The sequence below is a fragment of the Mustela nivalis genome (genome assembly GCF_964662115.1).
Source record: "Mustela nivalis genome assembly, chromosome: 5".
Classification (NCBI taxonomy): Eukaryota; Metazoa; Chordata; class Mammalia; order Carnivora; family Mustelidae; genus Mustela; species Mustela nivalis.
Window position 1 is genome coordinate 45,610,652 of NC_139024.1, and position 23,161 is coordinate 45,633,812.

The 23,161-nt window shown below is 36.4% G+C and overlaps 2 protein-coding genes across 3 annotated transcripts in view; one reads left to right on the forward strand and one right to left on the reverse strand.

Annotated features, from left to right (window-relative positions):
* Positions 1–565, reverse strand: part of LOC309865405 (chromobox protein homolog 3-like) — a 46,120-nt gene extending 45,555 nt beyond the window's left edge. For both annotated transcript variants that reach the window (XM_082731708.1, XM_082731709.1), the window contains exon 1: positions 108–565. Coding sequence is in view for 1 of the 2 variants with exons in the window: in XM_082731709.1 (XP_082587835.1) it covers positions 108–208 (101 nt within the window). In the remaining variant the exon portion in view is untranslated. The remainder of the gene's footprint in view (positions 1–107) is intronic.
* The window catches only part of ME1 (malic enzyme 1), a 181,133-nt gene that overhangs the window by 911 nt on the left and 157,061 nt on the right, over positions 1–23,161 (forward strand). Inside the window, exon 2 of the mRNA XM_082731694.1 lies at positions 22,789–22,922. Within this exon, the coding sequence (XP_082587820.1) occupies positions 22,789–22,922 (134 nt within the window). The remainder of the gene's footprint in view (positions 1–22,788; positions 22,923–23,161) is intronic.

The following is a 23,161-nucleotide window of genomic DNA, read 5'->3' on the forward strand; positions in this document are numbered from 1 at the left end:
CGGGAGCCAAGCCGGAGAAAGTAGTATCAGGCGGAGTGCGTGAACTGCTGTTTGGGTGAAGACAGCAGGTGGGCTGCCAGCTCAGCCTGAACGTGCCACCCACTTACCGGTTCCCCTCAGCGTGGCAATTGCTGGAGGCTGCTCTGGAGAGAAGTGGCCCTGCTGGTGCATCCCGGCAGAAATGCGTTCTGAAAGGCTCCGATCCCATTAACAAGCTCGATGTCAGGGCCTCTTGGTTTCTGGAGCGACACGATGAAGAGGCTGGGAATGCGTGGTGGGTGGCTTCAGCCTTGGACACTTTGCGTGGCCTGGTGCAGAATGCTTCCCTAGACACGGGGCTGTGGGTAAAGCCAGTCCTGTTTTTTGAATCTGGCCTTCTGGAAATTAAAACGTTGTTGTTGTTTTAAAGACCTCTTACTAAAACAGGAATTCAGTGGAGTTTAAAGAACCTTTTTCAGATCCTGGTGACATTTCATTTTTCCTCACTGCTTAGGTAGTGTAAACACCCAATATTTCTCTCAAATGAAAAATACCTAATTTATAATTTTGCTTAGGTAGATACTAAACCGTCACACTTATGTTATAGCCAGGTTTGTCTCTAGATTGTTCTTTTTGTGGACCTGTGCTCTTGACCTATCCTTCTTCTTTAGGATATGCGGAATGGCATCAATCGGCACAGAGATCTCTTTAGTCATTTTGGTCATCTCTATAGTAGATGCTCTTTCTCATTAGAAACTGGACCTCAGCTCTTACCTTCTGGTCGCATTGCTGGTGATTTGTTGATCATTATAAATGGCTTGAAGACTTGTGATTCCTTTTAATTAATTGTAGCTAGTGTGAGTTCTTTTTGGTTTCATGGTAACAGGTAACTTTTACAAAATGGGGCTATTCAATATTTGTGGTCATAAAACGTGAAATTTTGATAGTTTCTACTTTTTTTTTTTCTTCAAAAAAAATTTAATTGCTAGCTTGATTTTTCTTTTTATTATTCTGCAGGTTGGGGTCTATTTTCAGTAGATTAAAAAGGTAAAATCTGATGTGACAGAACAGTTTGTGACTTTCATATGTATCTGCTTCCTGTAATTTATGACCAAATAATGGGTTGTCGCCTAAGAAGGACTGCATGAGTGGTATAACCTGTTTGAATTTCCCAAAGTCATGGGCAAGAGTGTTTCGAGTGGGTAGATGGAATAGGCAATCACTGAGCAAGAGTCATTATGCCTTTACTGTTTGCATCAGGAATGTATGTTCTTGAAATCTTTTTGGCTCCTGTTCACTAAGAAGAATTAACTCCTACTTAACAATAATATCACAGAGATCTTCCACCAAGTTGAAGGGTGCATCATATTATGTTAAGAACACATTTTTGAATTTATAACAGAACTTTATTGTCTGCATAGGTGTCGGATTGGATTTAAAAATCTAGTTCACCAACTCTGGGATGATTAAAGAAATAAGCTTTACTTTTCTTACTCAGTTCTAAGGTAGCTGTGTGGCGCCTCATAGAAGTCACAGAATTGCCTTTCATGTACCATTGAAACTATGGCTGTGGGATGTCTTGATCTGCCGTGCACTGAAGATCTCTTGGCTTTAAAGTTTACTGATAACCCAGGAATTTTTATTGATTTTTATGGGAACTTTGGCAAGTAGATCATGCTCTCTAGAACTCCAGCCTGTCATCTGGCTACACGAAGCCGCCTTCAGCCATATTAACACAGACCTTCATCACCTTACCTGTTGGGTAACTGCAGCAGTTTTGCTGGTTTTATTTTCAGTGTTATGGTCTGTCCTACATGTAGATATGAGAAGCATACCTTCGTCAGTTAGTGTTTTCCTCACATTACTCTTCTGTCATCCAGGGAGTTATAATAGTTCCTATTACACTGAATGTAAAATCAGTCTTGTCAGGTTTACTATCTTATCCAAATTGATCTCATTAGTCCCCCAATTAAGTCTTCCACTTGAAATATATTTGCAAAATCTCTAAATGCTTTCCTTTTTGCCTATGTGTAATTTCCTACAATTAAAATAGCATTAGTTGATTAAATAATGATCTCTCTAGGGAGGACTTTCCTAATTGTCTCAGTTCTATTATCATTACTTGACACCTCTATTTATACGTATCCAGTTGTATCATGTCATTTTGTGTTTTTACTGTATTTTATTTATTTTTTCTGACTTTGATTGTCATAGGTCAGGAATCATAGTACAGAATTTTGCTCATTGGGCTTTGAATAAGTGTTTATTTAATGAATGAATGAACCACTTTTATTTCTTTTGTCTTTTAAACAGTACTCAGCTTTTAAAGCAAAAAGCTTAAAAAATATAAAGCAAAAAGCCTTTAGAGTGGTAGTTTGAACATTTTTTTAAGACATTTATCCTGTTTAATATAATTTCTTGGAAGTAAATTGCACTGAATTCTAAAGCTCAGTTGACTCTTTATACATTATATAGTGTATAATGGATACAGAAGAATAGTTGGAATTTGGTTTAAATCTGATCATCCATGAAATTTTAATTACTTGCTACATAACCTTAAGGAGGTGATTAGTCTTGGTAAAATCAAGGTTAACAGTAGGTGTGATCCAAATTAAAAAAAATTAAAAATTATAAAAACTGAAGAGAAATAAGGTTCTTTATTGGTAATATGATTCTTACTATTTGCTTATACTCAAATTACATAATTTCTGGTAGGATTGCATCATAGTATTTGGGAAAGTACCTCACATTTATGAGATTCAGTATCTTTCTGTACATAGCCCTATCTTTGAGGTGCTTTTCTTTGTGTTAAATGTGCTTATCTAATTTAATGTTTAATGTTAATGATTTTTAAGGATACCTTCTGATTTAGATGAGTTGTATTTCACATTTTTTCTCAGGAATTTTCATCTGACTAATAATGTTTCATAAATCACTCTTCAAAATTAAAATTTTACACATGATAAAAATCACTTGTTTTTTATTTCTGAATGTATTCATTTGCTTTGTTTCTCTAGCATTGGTAGAAAATTCTTATTGATAGTTCTATCATAATTGTGCTTATGTGGTTTTCATGTCTTTAAGATTAAATAATAACATGACCTACAAATCAATCTCCAAAAGATACCACTCTGTTATATATTAGGCATTTTAATCCAGTTTAAGTTAGTGACTTATTGAAGTTTGTTTGGCCAGCAATATTAACTTTTAAATCTAAAAAATGAGCTTCTGGGCAAGTGCATTTGTAGATGTTTGTTTCTCGGCATGTCAAGACCTAGTTGGAGGTGTTGTAGGGAAAAGAGAGAAATGTCTCATGACTATGAGGGAAAGATAACTTAAACCTCCTCTTTTTCTTCAGTGTAAACTATACCAGAGTTAATCATCCAGGAATTTTTACCTACCACAGGTAGGTAGGTATTGCCTCAGCAGTATGAAAAACTGATGTATTATTTAATGGAACCCCACCAATATGAATGCCATTGTGATGTGGATGTACCTATATGCCTCCATACCTGTTACTTTGCTGTACCTCAAACAACAGCGGTAGTATAGGGTAGCATAAAATCAAAATACTGTGCTTGAATGAATAGAAAGATGAGTTTCATCTGAGGACTTTTGAGACCGGTGATATGGAGGATAGGAAATACTGAAGATAGTCTGAGATTTTTCATTTTTGTGTTCTAATTTCCTTCTAACTTTTGGGCAAGTATGAGAAATGCAATGTAGTGCAATGAACATTCTAAGACATTGTATCTAGAGGAAAGAATAAGCCCCAACTCTTCCATTTAGCAGTTGTAAGATTTTGAGTGAGCTTTTCTCAACTGGCTTCAGTTACTGTCCTTACAAAATAAAATGATTAACTTCATTCATTACTTTATATTTTTTTATTTAGAAAATATTTGTTCAGAACCCACTATACTAGGTCAGATTCCGGTTCAAAGAATATAGCAATGAAGAAGATTCTTGTTAGTGCACTTACATTTCTGTTGTAATACAGTTTCTACCTTGCCTCTTCACTCAGATATTCAAAAGATTATTGAGATAGTGAATATTAATTTTTTCTAAATTATATATTCTAAAAACAGGAAGTCTTTTAGTCCTATCATTATTAATACATTACTTTTGTATAGAAAGTCTGAGCTCATAGCTGGAGCAATTATAAAGTACTTATTTTTGTAGTGTACTAACCCCCTTCTCTTGAATTTTGGATGATAGGATTGTGTTCCTTCTTTATTTTGTAGTACAAAACAAAAATATATCTTCTCTCTGGGGAAGGAAGATTTATATTTTACCCTCAGATTCATATAATTGAGCTTGACTGACATCACATGACCTTTGCAATCTTTCATACACTTTCACAGAATGCCAGGTATAAAGCATGTATTTGTGAAGAAATAGAAAAAGAAAAGGTTTTTTGCTTTTCAACACTCTATTCAAAGTATGTAAAGGCTTGGAAGTATGAAAGAACTTGACTTGTTAGAGAAAGGTAGAGGTATGCTTTTCTAGTTAAAATTATTGGGAGAAGAGGGAGTGAATTGCAGAGACAGGAAATTTAGAAGTTCCAGTGGTGTGAAACCAGCCTTTACTTGATTCTGTTTGACTTTGGAAAAAATCGTTACTCTGACAAAACAAATATTTGGACTGTTTTCCAATGGTTTTCAAAATTGACATGACCAAATAATGTGAGAGATTCAAGATAGCCCTGATTTGGCCCATTCGTTACTTCATTATTTTATGTTATTGAACTAACTCAACCAACTTTGATAGTATATAGATCCAGAATAAATCGTAAGATATGTTGCAATTAAGTAGAACAAATTTGGAAATGTTTCCAACCTAAGTGATGAGGAAATTTTCTTAGACGTGGACATGGGGCCTAAATATAAAATGTGGATGTTTGTATTCTTAAAATGATATTTAAAATATTTTATGGCGTATATGTTAGTTTGTCCTGTTTTTAGCTTAATGCATATGAAGTAATACATTTTAAACAAAGGATAATTGTTGTTTTAAGTGAATTTAGAGAATTTAAAACGTCAATATTTTCCCTCGGGCCTTAAAAATATATCTAGGTTAGCCACTGATAAACTGTTAAGATATTTGAGGCCTTTGAGACTTAAGAGAAGAAAGAGACAGTATGGCTTTAAGTGTCTATAGTTTAATCTGGTAGCTTGGGAAATCTATATAATAATGAATCCTAGTCTCTAAAAACATGGAAATATAACTATTAGAGCTTTATACTAATAAACCCAACATCTAAAACACTAAGGTTATTTTTTTAATCAGGTAATGTTGAGTGAGACTATCAACAAAGTACTTACATGTTCAGATGAATTTTCATAATTGCATTATGAGTATCCCTGGGGTAGTTAAATTATAAACTGCCTCAGAAAGGCCTGGAAATCTGGAGACTGATGGAATCCCAAGACTCTATTATAAAATCAGGGATAGGCCCCTTAAGCTTAGAATATATTTAATTCAAATATATTTGAATTGTCTCTTCAGAGTCCTCTAAGGTCTTTTAAAACTTTTTTGATTGTGACCCAGAGCATGCATACATGATGTATATATATATAAGTGAATGTTATGAGCTGAATGACTCCCAAGAGTCATGTAGTGAAGTACTTATCCCTGGTATTTCACAATGTAATGGTATTTGGAGCTAAGATCTTTAAGAGGTAATAAGTTAAAACCAGGTCTTTAAGGTGGGCCTTAATTCAATATGGCTGATGTCTTTACAAGAAGAGGAAGGAAGATGTGAACACCAAGAGAAAAGTCAGTGAGAAAAGCCTCAGAATGTAAGCAACCCTACCAACATCTTGATCTTGGACTTCCAGCCTTCAGAACTGTGAGAAAATAAATTTCTGTTGTTTTAGTCACTTAGTCTGATACTTTGTTATGGCGGCCTTAGCAAACTAATACATACATAATTGGAACAAAGTATCATAATACAATACTTTCCTGCCTTTAGTTCATTCTAGTAGTACCTATTCTATTTCAGTTTTTTTTTTTTTTTTTTCTTAATGTGAGGGGTGTGTAGGTGGCTCAATTGGTTGAGCATTCAGCTCTTGGTTACTGTTCAGACTGTGATTTATGGGTGGTGAGATAGAGCCCCATATTGGGCTCCATGCCCCACAGAGTCTGCTTGAGAGTCTCTCCCTCTGCCCCTCCCCCACTTGTGTACACACTCTCTCTCAAATAAATAAATAAAATCTTTTAAATTAAAGTGAATCACAATCCAGAGTTTAAAAAAATTACGCTGCATAACTTCCTTAAGTAGTGCATTCACTACTATTCACTACTGTTATTAGAGAGTAACTTTCTTTTCACTACTATTTTTAGAGATAACTTTCTTTTCTGTGTCTTAGTGTTGCACATATGAGCCTCTAGTTTGCCTTGGTGGTGCTGGCCCAACCTCCTTCTGTTTTTCTATCTACATGTCCAAATTGAGGTAATCTTTTAAACCAATAATCTTGAAATGATGAGAACATTATTGTTATTGATCGTAGCAGATCTTGGTTAGTTAGCACAACAGTAAGTCCTGACTTGGTTGCTCAGAGCCAGGAAAAACAAAACTTGGTTAATGAGCATTTTTGTAAGCATTTAAAATTTTACTTATTCAAAATCCTGTACTTGATTTGTACATTTGATAACTGTAACATAATGGTGACAGAATTGAGAGTAAACATATTGGTCATATTGTTGTGGGGTTGTCAAACCCAATAGTCAAGAAAAAATTCTTGAGACATTTTATAGTGCTGTTTGGTAAATTTATTTGAGTAGCATGGGGACAGGATCCATGAGCAAAAGAGCTGCGCTTTTAATGTATGAAGCTGATGGTTATATGCTTGGTACTCAAGGGATAGGGGATGTGCAAGAAGTATTAAATCATAAATGTCTTCTTTGACTTTCTGCTCATAAAACTACTTTCACAAGATTTCTCTGGTGTTTATCATTTAGTTTGATATTGACTATTGATGAGATAATCCAGGAAGTCATGAGACCTTTTAAGAATGTAGCAACCAAGGGTGCCTGAGTGGCTTAGTCAGTAAAGCATCTGACTCCTGATTGGGCTCAGGTCATGATCTTATGGTTGCCGGAGTGGAGTGCTGCATCAGGCTACGTGCTCAGCAGGGAGTCTGCTTGACATTCTCCCTCTTCTTCTCCCTTTACCCCTCCCCATTGTGCACATGCATGTGCTCTTTTTCTAAAATATTAAAAAAAAAAAAAAAAAAGAAAAAGAATTTAGCCACCAGCATGTTTTTGATCCTTATTGGAACTATCAATGTTCCAATAGCCTCTGGCAGCAGTATAGACTTCTGGGCTAAACATGAATATTTTAATGTTTCTATCCCTCATCAGTATCAGTAAATATAAATGAGAATAATTCACCTATTAATAAATTTATTTTCAGATCATTTCACAAAGTATAAGCAAATGATGCTATAGATGAGAGGTATATTGAAAACAAAATACTATAAAAAGATAAAAATAAAGACATGGAAAATGCAAACAGGGTTATACCTGACATCAGACAATGTAGAATCCATATCAAAAAACAATAAGTGAGACACAATACTCTCTATAATGCTGAAAAGTACAATTTTGAATGAGATTAAAAAGCAATGAATATCTATGCACCAAATAACAGCAACTACCTTCATAAAAAAAGACCCTGCTATAGGACACGCAAAGAGAAATAAACACTAATACTAGCAGACTTTAAAATACTGTTGTCAGTGCAGGACATATCAAAGGGACAAAAACTGTTTCCCTGTAAGAATTCCTTCCTCAAATTTCTTAGGAAATTTGTTTTACCAAATAATGAGAAAATTCACTTGAGAAATTGGGAAAATGGAAAACAGTATTATAACTATCCTTTGAGAATCAAAGCTTAATTAAAACATACAGATATTACTGGTTAGAAAGATCCAATAGTGTAAGTTAAAAGGAAGAGCTGGAAATAGTGACATACAGAGTCACACATTAAAGTTAACATTTCCTAATCTTTACAGGAACATGCAGGTGAGAGATGGTAATGATCTAATCAATTTAGCTTGTAGCTGTTGTCAGTTTCTGATAATAACTCTTTTAGTTTTTGTCTTTAGACCATTTACACTTAATATAATTATTGGTATGTCTAGATTTCTGTTCACCATTTTATTATTACGTATCTGTTTCCTCTGTCTCATTTCTTTATTTCTCCTTTCCTGTCTTCTTTTATATTGTTTGAATATTTATTCCATTTTAATTTATTTTTGAGTTTTTGACAGTATCTATTTCTATAGTCCTTCTTTGGTACTTGTTCTAAGAATTAAGCTATATATAAGTTTTTGGTCTCCTTAAAATGACCATTTACCAGTTCAATTGGAATGTAGAAACTTTATTATCATGTCTTATTACTATCTTCTGATTATGTTATAGTTGTTACTATTAAATCCACTTAAATTGCCATACGTTACATGGAGTTTTTAAAATTGAGATATAATTGACATATAACATTAAATTTGCTTCAAGTATACAACATAATGAGTTGATATTTGTATATATTGGTTAGCTAGACCACAATAGGTCTAGCTAACATCTGTCATATACATAGTTATGAAAAATGTTTTTCTTGTGATAAGATCTTTTAAGACTTACTCTTTTAGCATCTTTAAAATATGCAATACAGTGTTTACAGTATTATTATTATTTTTTAATTGTATTCTTTAGGTTTTATTTTTTGTTTTTTTTTTCTTTTTAAAATTTTTATTATTTTGATTATTATTATTTTTAAAATTAATTTTTTTTCAGCATAACAGTATTCATTGTTTTTGCACCACACCCAGTGCTCCATGTTTACATTATTATTAACTATAGTCACCATGCTGTACATTCATCCCCATGCCTTGTTTATTTTATGATTGAAAGTTTGTGCTTTTTGAATACTTTTACCCATTTCTTCTACCCACCTACTTCCCAGTTCTGCAAACCAGCAGTCTTTTCCCTGTATCCATGAGCTTGTTTTGTTTTGTTTTGTTTTTAGGTTCCACATGTAAGTAAGACCATATATATTTGTTTTTCTCTGACTTTATTTCACTTAGTGTAATGCTTTCAAGATCCATCCAAGTTGTTGCAAATGGTGAGATTCCCTTCTTTTTTATTATGGCTGAATAAGGTTACGTTACATATATATGTGCCACACTTTATTCATTCACCCATTGATGAACATTTGGGTTGTTTCCATATCTTGGCAATTTTAAGTAATGCTTCCGTGAACATGTGGGTGCACATATCCTTTCCATGTGGTGTTTTTGTTTTCTGTAGATAAAAAACCAGAGGTGGAATTGCTAGATCATATGGTAGTTTTATTTTTAATTTCTGTTCCCAATAACAGTGTGGAATAAAGGGTTCCCTTTTTTCCACATCCTCACTAATACTTGTCATTTCTTGTCTTTTTGATAATAGCCATTCTAACAGGTATGATGTGATTTATTGTGCTTTTGATTTGCATTTTCCTGATGATTACTGATACTGAGATTCTGTTCATGTATCTGTTGTCCATCTGTTTATCTTCTTTGGAAGAATGTCTATTCAGATGCTCTGCCCATTTTTTAATTGGTCTGTTTGTTTTGCTATTGAGTTATTATGAAAAAATTTTTGATGTAATAATTTAATGTTTGTTATCTTTGTCATACATATTTTAAGGAATTTAAGAGGGAAAAGGTAACCTGTTACAGTTACCCAGATATTTGCCATTTTAGGTTTTCCTCAGGTATCATTTCTCTTCCATCTAAAGAATTGCCTTTAACAGGACACCTGGGTGGCTCAGTCGGTTAAGTGCCTGACTCTTGGTTTCAGCTCGGTTCCTGATCTCAGTGTAGTGAGACTGAGCCCTGAGTCAGGCTCCATGCTCAGTGCAGTGGAGTCTGCTTCTCCCTCACCCTCTGCTCCTCCCCTGTTCATTTACATGCTGTCTCTTTCTCTAAAATAAATAAATTTTAAAATTGTTTAAAAAAAATTGCCTTTAGCATTTCTTTTAGAGCAGGTTTGCTGAAGACCAGTTGTCTCAGTTTGCCTTCATCTGCTAATGTCTTTATTCCAATTTTGTTTCCAAAGAGTATTTTTACCAGTTGTAGAATTTTGGGTTGGCAGATGTTTACCTGCAACACTTTAAAAAATGTCATTCCTCAGGGCATCTGGGAGGCTTAGTTGGTTAAGGGTCTGCCTTTGGCTCAGGTCATGGTCCTGGGTTCTTGGGGTCCTGGGATCAAGCCCCGCATCAGGCTCCCTGCTCAGAGGGAAGTCTGCTTCTCTCTCTCCCACTGACTCTACCCCGTGCTCCTGTTCTTATTCTCTCTCATATGAATAAATAAGAAATCTCTAAAAAAATTATCATTCCTTTTCCTTCTGACCTCCCTTGTTTCTGGTGAGAAATCTGCAGTCATTCAAATTGTATATTTGCAATGGGTCATTTTTCCTGGCTCCTTTATGTTTTCTTTGTTTCTAGTTTTTGGCATTTTGAAACAATTTTTCTGGATTTAGGTTTTGTTGTTGCTGTTGTTATTGTTTTTAGATTATCTTCTTGGGGTTTGCTGAGCTTCTTGAATTTGTAAGTTTACATCTTTGGCCAAAATTGGTTAAGTGTTTCGCCATTATTTCTCCAAATATTTTTTTCTTTCTCTCCTTTGGCATTGTGTTGATACAAATGTTGGGTTTTTTGTTACGGTCCCAAGGGTCCCTGGACTCTGACTTCTTTTCCTGTTTTTTTCTTTGTTTTTCAGATTGGTTGATCCATCTTCAAGTTCACTGACTCTTTGCTTTTATATCTCCATTCTGTTCTTGAGCTTATCCTATGAATTTATTATTTTAGTTATTGTATTTTTTATTTCTAAAACTTCCATTTGGTTCTTTATAGCATAACTTCTTGGCTAAGATATTCTATTTCCCACCATTTCAGAAGATTTTGCCCTTATGATTTGGGGTATGATTACAAAAACTTTAAATCGTTGTCTGATAACTCTATTCTCTGTATCATTATTGATTTTCTTTTCCTTTGAAAGTAAACATTTTCCTGTTTCGGTGCTGAGTAATTTTTGCATATAACCTATACATACACATATTATGAGATTTTAGGTTTTGGTTAAACCCCAAAGGGAGTACGGTTTTTTTTAATTTTTAATTTTTAATCTGGTTAGATCGGTTCATAAGGTGGACCCATCTTCTGTGGTTTGTGGTTCCAGTATTCCATTTTCAAAGCCACTTTGTAGTGCCATCTGGATCTGTTCCATCATGTGTACTGCCCAGTGGCCAGGCTAGGTTCTGTGCAGTGATTTACACCATAGTTTAGTTTTCAAATCCTTTGTGAGACTATTTAAGATCAGATCTATACATGTGTAGCTCAGAAGTGAGTTCGGGAGTTCATATACAACTTTATGGGATTGCTCTCTTGAATTCCCTTCTTTCTATGATCTTGCTGATACTTTGTCTCCTTGAGGTCCCCCCTTCCAAGCCCACTAGCCAGAAAATTAGGTCTTTAGTTTCCTTGCTCTGCAGTATGCTTTCTTTACCTGCATTTGTACTTAGGGCCAAGTGACTGGAAGACAGAGAAAAATGCAACAGACATTTGATCCATGATTTTAGGACCATTGCTCTTCTGGTTAAAAAGAATGATTTTCCTTTCTTACAATTTAGACATGTGTGGTGATTGTGCCCCTGTCACTGACTATGGGATTCCCGGGGGGCTGGGGCTGGAGAGAATGAAAGATAATAATGGATTTCCCGCTTCTGAGACCTTTGAGATTCTCCTTTCCTGATTCTTGGGCCAGAAAAAGAAAGCTTCTCTTGGCCCTCTTTCTGTCTGAGCTCAGTTTCACTTCTAGCTTTTGTGCTGTGTTTTAAGTCAAGGCCAGTTGATTACAGATGAGGGTGGGGGGAAGCCAGGCTGCACTGAAAGGCAAAACCAGAAAATTCACTGTTGGTTTGGTAATACCTTGGATTCTGGTCTTCTTGCCCATTTTTATGTTGCCATTTAATTTTCAGTCTTCAGGTAGCTGCCCAGTGCATTCTGTACAAGTTTATAGTTGGGTTCTTGGGGAGAAACAAGAAAAAATATGCTTATACCATCTTGCACAGAACCAGAACCCTTAGATTGTTATTTTTAGGATATGAACATGTGAAACTCAGTATAACTTGGTTTTAGGTTTCAGGGGGATAATCAGGGAAACCTCCTCTCAAATATATATTCTCACCCCCCCCCCATTTACTCGGTACATATTTGCTATAGTAATATTAGTAAGAAAGGTTATTCTGTGGGAAATGTTTTATGTAAAAATAAGAACTCAACATAATCTATAAAATTCCTATATTCTAAGGATTTAGAAAAATACTTGGCCTTTTTTTTCTTTTTCAAAATATTTGTTTATTCATTTGAGAGAAAGAGAGCAGGAGGAGGGGCAGAGGGAGAGAGAATGTTCAAGCAGACTGCCTGCTGAGCAAGGAGCTATATGTGGGGCTCAGTCTCAGCACCCTGAGGTCATGACCTGAGCCAAAATTAAGAGTAAGATCTTAACTGACTCAGCTTCCCAAGCACCCCACTTGGCCTTTTTGGTATGATGTGTTTCACTTTCTGTTTCTTTTTATGCTGTGTTGGAGAAAATACTACAGAAATTACAAGGTTCAAAATTCCTCTGGGGAGGTGGCTTATATCATAGCTTTATCTTTTAATGTAGTTGCCCTTGGGACCTGGGACCTGGAGTATAGTTAGTATACTATAAACGTCTGTTGAATGGGTAAATGAGGGGTATTTGTTGAAGTAACTTTTTATACCTCTATTCTGCCTTTCAGAAGTGTCTATAACCTCTCCAAAGATCACATTCTACGTTGTGGGGTGATTATGCTATTGGGTGTGTGTTGGAGAATCTCTTTCCTTTAGTGGGTATAGGGATGATCGGTATATCACTTAGGATCGAGTTTTGATATATATAACAACACCACCAATAAAAACAAATAGTAGTGACTTGGTTAAAATGTAGCTTGTTTTTCTTGGGTGTATGAAGGAAATCAGAGGTAGACATTTAGGCCTGTTTGGTGGGTCACAGGATCCTCAGGAACATTGCTGCTCTTCCGTCTTCAGGAACACTTTATGGTCTTAACTGACAGTTGGTGTATAGATATCATTTGTGTATTCCAAGCTGGCTTCTGGAAGAAATGAGAGAAACACAAGAATGGCCACTTTCCAGTGAGGTCAGCTCTCTTTAAGGGTCCTTCCCCACATCCCACACATCACTTATACTTACATGTCATTGCTCAGAACTCAGTCACAGGGCCTCATCTAACTTTTGGGTAGTTTGGAATTTTAGTTTTTTAGGTCATACATTACTACCCGAAATAATGTTGGGGTCCTGTTGCTGGGAGAGAGAGGGAGAAACAGATGTTATAGTAGGCAATTAGCAGTCTCTGCCATAGCTAGAACTGTCAGAAACATAAGGATAGAGATTTAACAAATGTAAATAAGTACGGTTATATTATTCTTGGAGATGGAGAGAAATGGTTCTTAATAGTTCTTAATATTTTTCATAGCGTTACAGATTGACTGTATAAAATTAAAAATACAACAAGTGAAAAGTTTGTCTTCCTCCCAATTTGGTACCCCAGCTAGTTAGTTCCCCTTCCTACAGGTAACTATGGTTTCTAGTGATTAGATGTTAACATTATGTATTAGAAGTATTGTATAAAGTATATATATATATATATATATATATATATATATATATATATATATTAAAGATTTTATCTATTTATTTGCAAGAGAGAGAGAGAGAGCAAGCACAAGCTGGAGTAACAACAGGCAGAGGGAGAAGCAGGCTTCCCGCCGAGCTGGGAGCCTGATGCGGACAGGATCCCAGGACCTCGGGGTCATGACCTGAGCCGAAGGCAGACGCTTAACCATCTGAGCCACCAGGTGTCCCTAAAGTATATATTTTCAAAGTTAATTTTCTAAGTTAAAATGTTAATTTTTTTAAGATTTTATTTACTCAAGAGAGAGAGGGAGATCATGTGAGAGAAAGCACACAAGCAGGGGGAGGGGCAGAGGGAGAAACAGACTCCCTGCCCGGATCCCAGGACCCTGGGATCAGGGCCTGAGCCGAAGGCAGACACTTAACCCACTGAGCCACTCAGGTGCCCTAAAACACTGTTGGGGTAGGGCATGGATCAGATCCACCCTTGGTGTGGTGGATAGGAGGTGGTGTTATAAAGACAAGTGATGCAGTTGGGAATATGTAAGTGAATCATACAGAGCCATGGAAGACAGATTGAGAATCATGAGCCCAAGCTGAACCTTCTCATCTGCCTGGTACTCAGAAACTGGTTCTGAAGCACTGTTTTCTCTTTCTTTAACAAGCTAGCCTTCATATGGAGATTCCTCAGCATGGTGAATAACAAACACTGTGGGTGAGCACTGCTGACTCACTTGTAATGTTTTCACAAAATGGCATCACCAATCAGGCAAAGAACTGGGTTTTCCCATTACTCTTAGGATCAAGTTTACTACTTTACTTAGCTAACAAGGACTGGCCTGCTCTGGTTCCTGCCTGTCTTCCCAGGGTCATCTTTCATCATTCTTCTCATAGTTTATGTCTCCTTCCCTATACTCTCTCTAAGAAGCCAAGCTCTTCTGCCCTGGGGTTTGTGCCCCTGCTGTTCCCTCCCGCACAATCACCCTGAACCTTTCACCGGGCTCAACTCCTACTCTTTTTCTTGTCCTTCAGATCTCATTTTAATATCACTGCTTAGTGAACTCTTTTCCTTTTAAGGCCCTAAGTTAAGCTAGATAGGACAATTTCACTTTTCTTACCCCTGTACTTATCACCTTGCTATTTTATAATTATTTGTGTAGCTATTCATGTGATATCCTGTTAAGCTCTCGAGATTGTTAGCTTCATGAGACTGTGGACCATATTTGACATATCCCTCTTTCACTGGCTTTTCTTACAGATGTAAACATTCACTCAGCAAATTTGGTGAAAAATATTTGGTGTGAGTGGGATGAATAATTTTATGTGTCATTTTTAGCTAAGCCACTGGGTGTCCAGACAGTTGGTCAAATATTATTCTAGGTTTGTCTGTGAGGGTGTTTCTGGATGAGATTAACATTGGAATTGGTAGACTGAGGAAAGCAGGCTTCCCTTTCTAATGTGGGTGGGCCTCATCCAGTCAGCTGAAAATCTGAATAGAACAAAAAGGCTGAACCTCTAGTGAGGAAAAGGGAACCCCTCTTCAAGCTGGAACCTCAGTTTTTTTCCTACCTTTGGATTTAGACTGAAAAACTGGCTCTTCCTGGCTCTTAAGCCTGTTGGCCTTTGGACTAGAACTATATTGTCAGCTGTCTTGATTTCTCAGGCCTTTGGGTGTGGATTAGAACTACACTATTGGCTCTCCTGGGTCTCCACCTTGCCAACTTCAAATCTGGAGACTTGTCAGCCTTCATATTTGCATGAGCCAATTCCTTATACTAAATTTCTTCATATATGTGATGTTTATACACACACCCTATTCATTCTGTTTTTCTGGAGACCCTTGACCAATAGCAATGATAATTTCCCATAAAGTAACTAAAAGGAGGTAAAACATTTCTAAAAATCTCAACTGTGGATCTGAAGTAAGAAAGCCATCTTGTGGTGTTTCTGGGAATATCATGTTGATATGTGAAATATATATCCCTTGGAAACTGAAGCACTGATCTCTGCAACAGTTCTGTTTTGTTTTGTTTTTAGGTTTTTACTTAAATTCCAATTAGCTAACATACAGTGTAATATTAGTTTCAGGTATACAATATAGTGATTCAGCACTTCCATACAATTCCCAGTGCTCATCACAAGTATCCGTTTAACCCCCATCACCCATCTAGCCCATGCCCCTCCTCTGTCTCCCCTCTGGTAACCATCAGTTTGTTCACCATAGTTAAGAGTCTGTTTCTTGGTTTGCCTCTCTCTTTTTTCCCCTTGCTTTTTTTTTTCCCCTTACATTTTACATATAAGTGAAATCATGTGGAATTTGTCTTTCTTTGACTTATTTCACTTAGCACTATACACTCTAGTCCATCCATGTCATTGCAAATGGCAAGATTTCATTCTTTTTCCATTGTGTATACGCACACACATGCACACACACACACACACACACACACACACATCTTCCTTATTATTAGTTGGTGGACACTTGGACTGTTTTCATAATATGGCTGTTGTAGATAATGCTTCTATAAACATTGGGATGCATGTATTATTTTGAATTAGTATTTTTGTATCCTTTGGGTAAATACCTAGTAGTGCAATTGCTGGATCATAGAGTAGTTCTACTTTTAACTTTTTGAGGAAACTCCGTATTGTTTTCTAGAGTGGCTGCACTACCAACATTCCCAACAAAAGTACACGAAGTTTCCTTTTTCTCCACATTCTCATCAATACCTGTTACTTCCTGTTTTACTGATTTAGCAATTCTGAGAGGTGTGATTTTCATTTGATTATAGTTTTTTTTTTAAGATTTTATTTATTTATTTGACAGATAGAGATCACAAGTAGGCACAGAGGCAGGCAGAGAGAGAGAGAGAAGAGGAAGCAGGCTCCCCGCAGAGCAGACAGCTCGATGTGGGATTCGATCCCAGGACCCTGGGATCATGACCTGAGCCGAAGGCAGAGGCTTAACACTCTGAGCCACCCAGGCACCCTTGATTATAGTTTTGATTTGGATTTCCCTGATGATCAGTGATGTTGAGTATCTTTTCATGTGTCTGTTGGCCATCTGTATGTCTTTGGAAAAACATCTATTCATGTCTTCTGCCCTGAGACCGTGAACTTAGGCGAAACCAAGAGTCTGACACTTAACGGATTGAGCCAACCAGGCACCCCAAGATGCCCACATCTAAAGACTCCTGAATTATATCTACTAATTCCTTGAGTGTCTGTGATTAGGTCCCTGTGTGAGAGTGATACGCATTCAGTAGAAACTGTATTTCAAATTTTGAATTTTGATATTTGATATTTTCTTGGTCTAATGATAATGTACGATCGTCTCTTGTGGTGCTGGGCAGTGGCAGCAGGCTGCAGGTCCTGGTCAGCCACATGAGGAGTTTGTCGGGATGTGACCCCATTGTAAGCTGAGGAAGAGCTGTACATAGAACAGAACTACATGGAAATGGAAAGTTGTTTCAGATTCATATATTCATCCATTTGCTTACTTAAAACTTATTGAGGCCTTGCTCCATTTTGACATTTTATTGGGGGCTATTCAATTGTGAATATCATAGTACCTGTCCTTAAGAAGCCCCTAGACCTTTGGATAAAACAGCCCTTCAGCAGAAATCATGAAGTATGAGAAGTTGCATGATGGAAGTACTTGATGCTTTGGGAGGACATTGGAGGACGCCTCGCCAGTCCAGAGAGGAAGAGGAAGAGGAAGAGGAAGAGGAAGACGACTCTCCAGTCCTCCTCCTTCTCTTTCAGGAATAGGCAAGGGACATTTACAAATTCATGTGTCATTTAATGTTATGCCATCTAATTTCCATACTCTGTAAATTCTTCGACTAGGTCAAAGAATTGAGAAATCAAAGTCGTAATACATTATCTTCTAATCCTGATGTTTCTGGTTCAGTACATGAATAATCACCATACATGGTACCATGGACATATCTAGAATGTTGTAAATGTGCATGTGATTATTAGGGCCTCTGCTGGCGATTAGTATTACCCATTTGGTTTGGATGAGATCTCACTTTTTTTTTAAATCACTTTGTTCATTGGCATTTCAACCAGTCTGCTCACTACAGTCTGCTTACTTAACTGGTACTTTACTGATTTGGTGACTTTGTGAAATTTACCTTAAAACTTCCTTGGGGCCAGGAAGAATTTTAAATCTTTTTTTTTTTTAAGATTTTATTTGAGGGGGAACAGGGCATGCCTGCATGGGGAGAGGGGCAGAGGGAGAGGAGCCTGACACAGGCCTCAGTCCCAGGACTCCCGAAACTCCACCTCAGTCAAAGACAGATGCTTAACCAGCTGAGCCACCCAGATGCCCCAAGAATTGAAAAATCTTATTAATGATTTTAAGAGCTATGTTTGGAAAATGTATTATTAACATTGACGGTTAACAATTTCTCAGCCTTATAAGGAATCTACAAAGACTAGTAATTGCTAAGTTTTAAGTGAGAAATAATTAAACAATTTAATTAAGCCTCTCATCCAATATTTTAAAAATCCATTTGCTCCCTTAGGTAGAGATGCTCTTTCTTTTCATTAATTAAGCAAACATGTCACTTAAACTACAAAATAGTTATACTTGCTAATATCCTATAATACCTAGATGAAATGATTTCTAGGTGTTATGGTTATGAGATTTTGCTCTAAATTTTAGGGCATCTAGGGCCAACTATATATATGTGTGTGTGTATGTGTGTATATATATATGTTTGTATATAATTTAAATTCAATTAATTAACACTTAGAGGTAGAATTTAGCGACTCATCAGTTGCATTTAACACCCAGTGCTGGGGCACCTGGGTGGCTCAGTGGGTTAAGCCTCTGCTTTCAGCTTGGGTCATGATCTCAGGGTCCTGGGATTGAGCCCCGCACCAGGCTCTCTGCTCAGTAGGGAGCCTGCTTCCCCCTCCCTCTGCCTGCCTCTCTGCCTACTTGTGATCTCTCTCTCTGTCAAATAAATAAAAAAAATCTATTAAAAAACAAACACCCAGTGCCCATTATATCAAGTGCCCTCCTCAATGCCTATCACCCATCGCCCAGTTACCCCATTTTCCCCTGCCTCTAACAACCCTCAGTTTGTTTCCTACAATTAAGAGTCTCTTATGGTTTATCTCCCTCTCTGGTTTCATCTTATTTTATTTTTCCCTCCCTTTAAGACCAAGTATATTTTAGATTTATTTTTGTAATCATTACTTCTACCAGTCTAAATTACTCTATATAAACTATGAGTAAAAATTAATTGCTGTGTAATGACACCAAATGTTTTTCTTAAAGAAGCTGTTGTTAATATATTATTAGTTTTAAATAATTGATTTTCTGCCTTACAGGAGACGATCACTAGAGGATTTGGTTGCACAGCTGAATGCATGCAAAATAATCATTTGAAAACTTTACCTTGGAAATGTGTATCCCATCTGGTTGATTGGTTTTTTGAAGAAATGAGGTTACATACCCCAGGAAAGTTCTAGAAGTCATTTTCTATATAGTTAAACAGCTAATTTCAAAGAACAATAATTTGCAGTCTGGAGGACTTAGGGGAAAGAACCCTTCAATATATGTCCATGACAAATTAGAATAACTTCTCTTTCTATAGGCATAGAATATGCACATAAGCTATAAAACAGTTATATTTATAAAACTATAAAACATTTTAAAATATTGACATTTAAAGCTAAAGCTCGCTTTGATCTCTTTATTTCAGAATAATAAATAATAAAAACAAACATTACAATAAAGGCATTTTACAATGAATTATTCATATATAGATTAAAGAATTTTGTGATTTAGGCAGTGTTTTCCTTTTTGCCGTTCCACTTGATTACTTTGAGTCCTTATTCTGGAAAAAAACAAGGCAAATTACTGAAGCTCATTGCAAACATTAAAGATGATTAGTGTGGAATTCAGGTTGTATCTGTTCTGCTTTTATGGTAATCATTTCTGATAAATTACTCAGGACAAAGTTTCTTTCTCAGGTGCAAACACAATTTCTAATATAGGTCTCTTGTTATGCCAGGAATTTTGTTTCCATTTCTGCTCGATAGTCTCAATTTTCTCAAGAAGATATACATAAAGCAATTAGTAGAGCCCAGAAGAATGGTTGTCCTGTGTGCTGTCCTCCGTGGTGAAATAGCATACCATTCTGCTGTCTAGGGATCTAGTCCAAAAGGTTTTGTGAGGAGGAGGGAAAGTGAAAGAAAGATAGAAAATGAGAAAACCAGGGTTGAACCTAGGGTGTACAAGAAAGCTTTTAGGGAATTAGATTTATAGGTGGTCTGGAAACTTAATATATGTACAGAGGTCTAAACTTTAATGACATGAAAGACTCAGAAGGAATCAAATGAAAGTTAGAAGCTGCATGTATATGTTGGATACACTATCCTTTGTTGGGTAACCCCCACCGCATAACTCTAAGGTAAAAATTCTTTGAAACAGATATTTGTCACATCAGCTTTTAATGAGGAAAATGTATTAAGCTAGTGTTTCGCTGTATTAAGCTAGTGTTTAATAAGGAGAATGTATTAAGTTACTGTGTATGATCTCTGCAAAATATATATGAATATATCTGTTAGTATGAAAAAATGAAGGAGCCAGGATTATTAAATATTTCAAGATTCTACTTACTGTTGCTCTGAATACTTTCTGGGGAGCTGCTGGTTGGTAGGAATCACATTGATGTGTCATTATTAAACACTGGTTTAAGTGAAGTCATAATGTATTTGGCATATTTGTATGCCAAATGTAATTTTAAGTTTTCAGGGATTTTAAGATTTAAGTTTGCTTACTCACTGACTTACCTTTTTTTTTTTTTTTTTTAAATTCATAGAGTAGTAATAGGACCCAATAACTTGGCCTAGTTCCCCAGATTTTTAATCCCAAGTTTTTTTTTTTTTTTTTTAATTTTGTTTTTGGTGGTTATTCTTGTTTAACAGTTGAACTGACACTTTATTATGCCATAGACTATAGGCTAACAGTGTGTAGTGTTTGTAGTTACTAACCATCCAAGGATAGCAAAAGATAGCTAGATGGCATTGTTATTTACATGGCAAAAGATACAGGAGACCTGATAGGTCAGATCAACAATGGGAAATTTATGTAAAAAGAAAGACTAATATACCAATAAATGATTAAGTGCCAATATTAAGTGAATGCAGGAGCATATGTTAGTGCTTTTGATAATAAGCCTTATCCTCAGAATATTGATAATTTTGATTATTATTTTGCAGGCAGATTTTTAAGGCATAATATTTAGGAGTTTACTATTTTTTACATATATTCCTGTATTATTGAGATTTTTTACTGGGAACCACCTGTGCTGAGACATTTGGGGACCTTCTGAGAAGTCAAGATTGTAAGCAGTTTCTTGTCCTGGAGGTTCTCAAGCCACTGGTCCCAGCTAGCCCTTGTTGGAATTTAGAGAGCTCCGCCAGGGGTCTCATTTGACTTTCTTCAGACTGCCCCCGACTCAGGAGTTGAATCAAACATAAAGCTTTCCGCCAGTGACATGAATTAATGGGCCTAAACATATAAAAAATTAGAAGAAACAGTCGTTTGTCTGTTGATTGATCTTCTTCACCTACTTTCTGAGGCTGGTTGTGTTGTCTACCTCCAGGATGAGCCAAATTGTCTTTCTCCCAGAGTAATACTCAGGAGTCACTCTTCTGCCATTGCAGGAAGCTTTCAGGGGCAGAGGAGATGGGTGCAGAATCACCCAGTGCAAATTTAGTGAACACGTTGTACCATCCTGGTTGTCTAAGAAGCAACAGGCACGTTTACAGTGAGTGGACACAATCATCATCATGTTGGCACACTATTGCCAGACCGAGGGGAACAGTCGTCAGTCTACTCAGAGACGCACCCGGCTTTGGTAGCTCCAGGGGGAGTCCTCTCCAGGAGAACTGTACATCCTGTTCTCCCAGATTAATGACTACTGAGGTTTTTCTGCTATTACTTCCCTTCATATTATGTTCCAGCAAATTTCTTTGGTCCATTCTGGATATTTTATTCCACCCATCAGTTATATTTCATTGCTTGGTTTCAAGCCTCAGGTTTTATAAAACAGTCAGTGTTCTTGTAAACAAATAACATAGAATAATAACAGGGTTCTAATGGGCATACTGGGTAAGTCTGGAAGGGCTTTAGAGAAGAGGGAGCATTTGAGGTTAGCTTCAAAGGCAAAAAGCAAGGAAAACATTTTTGTCCATGGTGTCATGAAAGAGTAAAAGACTGCTGTATTCATGCAACAGTGAAAAATTTTGTGTAGCTGAGAGTATAATAAGAATAATAGAAGATGGGCGCCCGGGTGGCTCAGTCAGGTAGCATCTGCTGTTGGCTCAGGTCATGATCTGGGGTCCTGGGATCCAGCCCCTCATTGGGCTCCCTGCTCAGCAGGGAGCCTGCTTCTCCCTCTTCCTCTGCCACTCCTGTGCTTGTGCCCTATGCGTGTGCTCTCTCTCTCATGCATGCGCCCTCTCTCAGATAAATAAATAGCTTATTATATTTAGCTTTCGTTTAGAAACGAAAGATAAATAAATAGAATCAGATAAATAAATAGAATCTTAAAAAAAAAGCGTCAATTTGAAAAAAAGAATAGTAGGAGATAATTTGAGAGACAAGTGTTGGAACAGGTGCCTCAATTATATGTAAGGCATTTTTAAATCTATTTTATAGGGGAAGGCACAGCAGGTTATAGGTAACCTACTCATGTTCATAATTTTAAAATCTCTTATAATTCCTATTTATTTATGTATTAGATAACATTATTAATATTTATATCTTTCATTTGCATATCTTTACATCATTTTCTGAATTACTTAATTTCAAAATTGACAATGTGAATGACACAGATCTGAAAATATTATAGTATTCTAATATTGAAAGATGAGAAACTGAGGTATTGAGAGATAACATGATCTCACAATTGAATGGCCATGTTTAGATAATACCATGTATTTTTAATTCTGATTTTTAATTTTTAATTTCATGTATTTGTTGGACTTTATGTGTATGTATATGTATATAGGTTTTGGGTTTTATTCCCTTCAAATTATTGTGTTTTTCTTTTCTCCATAGGACTTGGCTTTTACCCTGGAAGAGAGACAGCAGTTGAATATTCACGGATTGTTGCCACCTTGCTTCATCGGTCAGGACATCCAGGTTCTTAGAGTAATCAAAAATTTTGAGCGTCTGACCTCTGACTTTGACAGGTAACACATTCCTGAAGATGATTTTTATATTTCTCTTAGGCAGTTGTCTAGTTTATTTTTTTAATGGGATGAGAAAGTTAAAATATTTAGTGATTTGGAAAGAGCAGTTAAGTTTGAGAATTTACCTATAAATACTATGTTTTTTTTTTTTTTTGAAGACTCTATTTATTTGAGAGGGAGCATGAGAGAGTGCAAGAGAGAGAGCTAGCATGAGCGGGGTTGGGGGAGAGGGGGAAGCA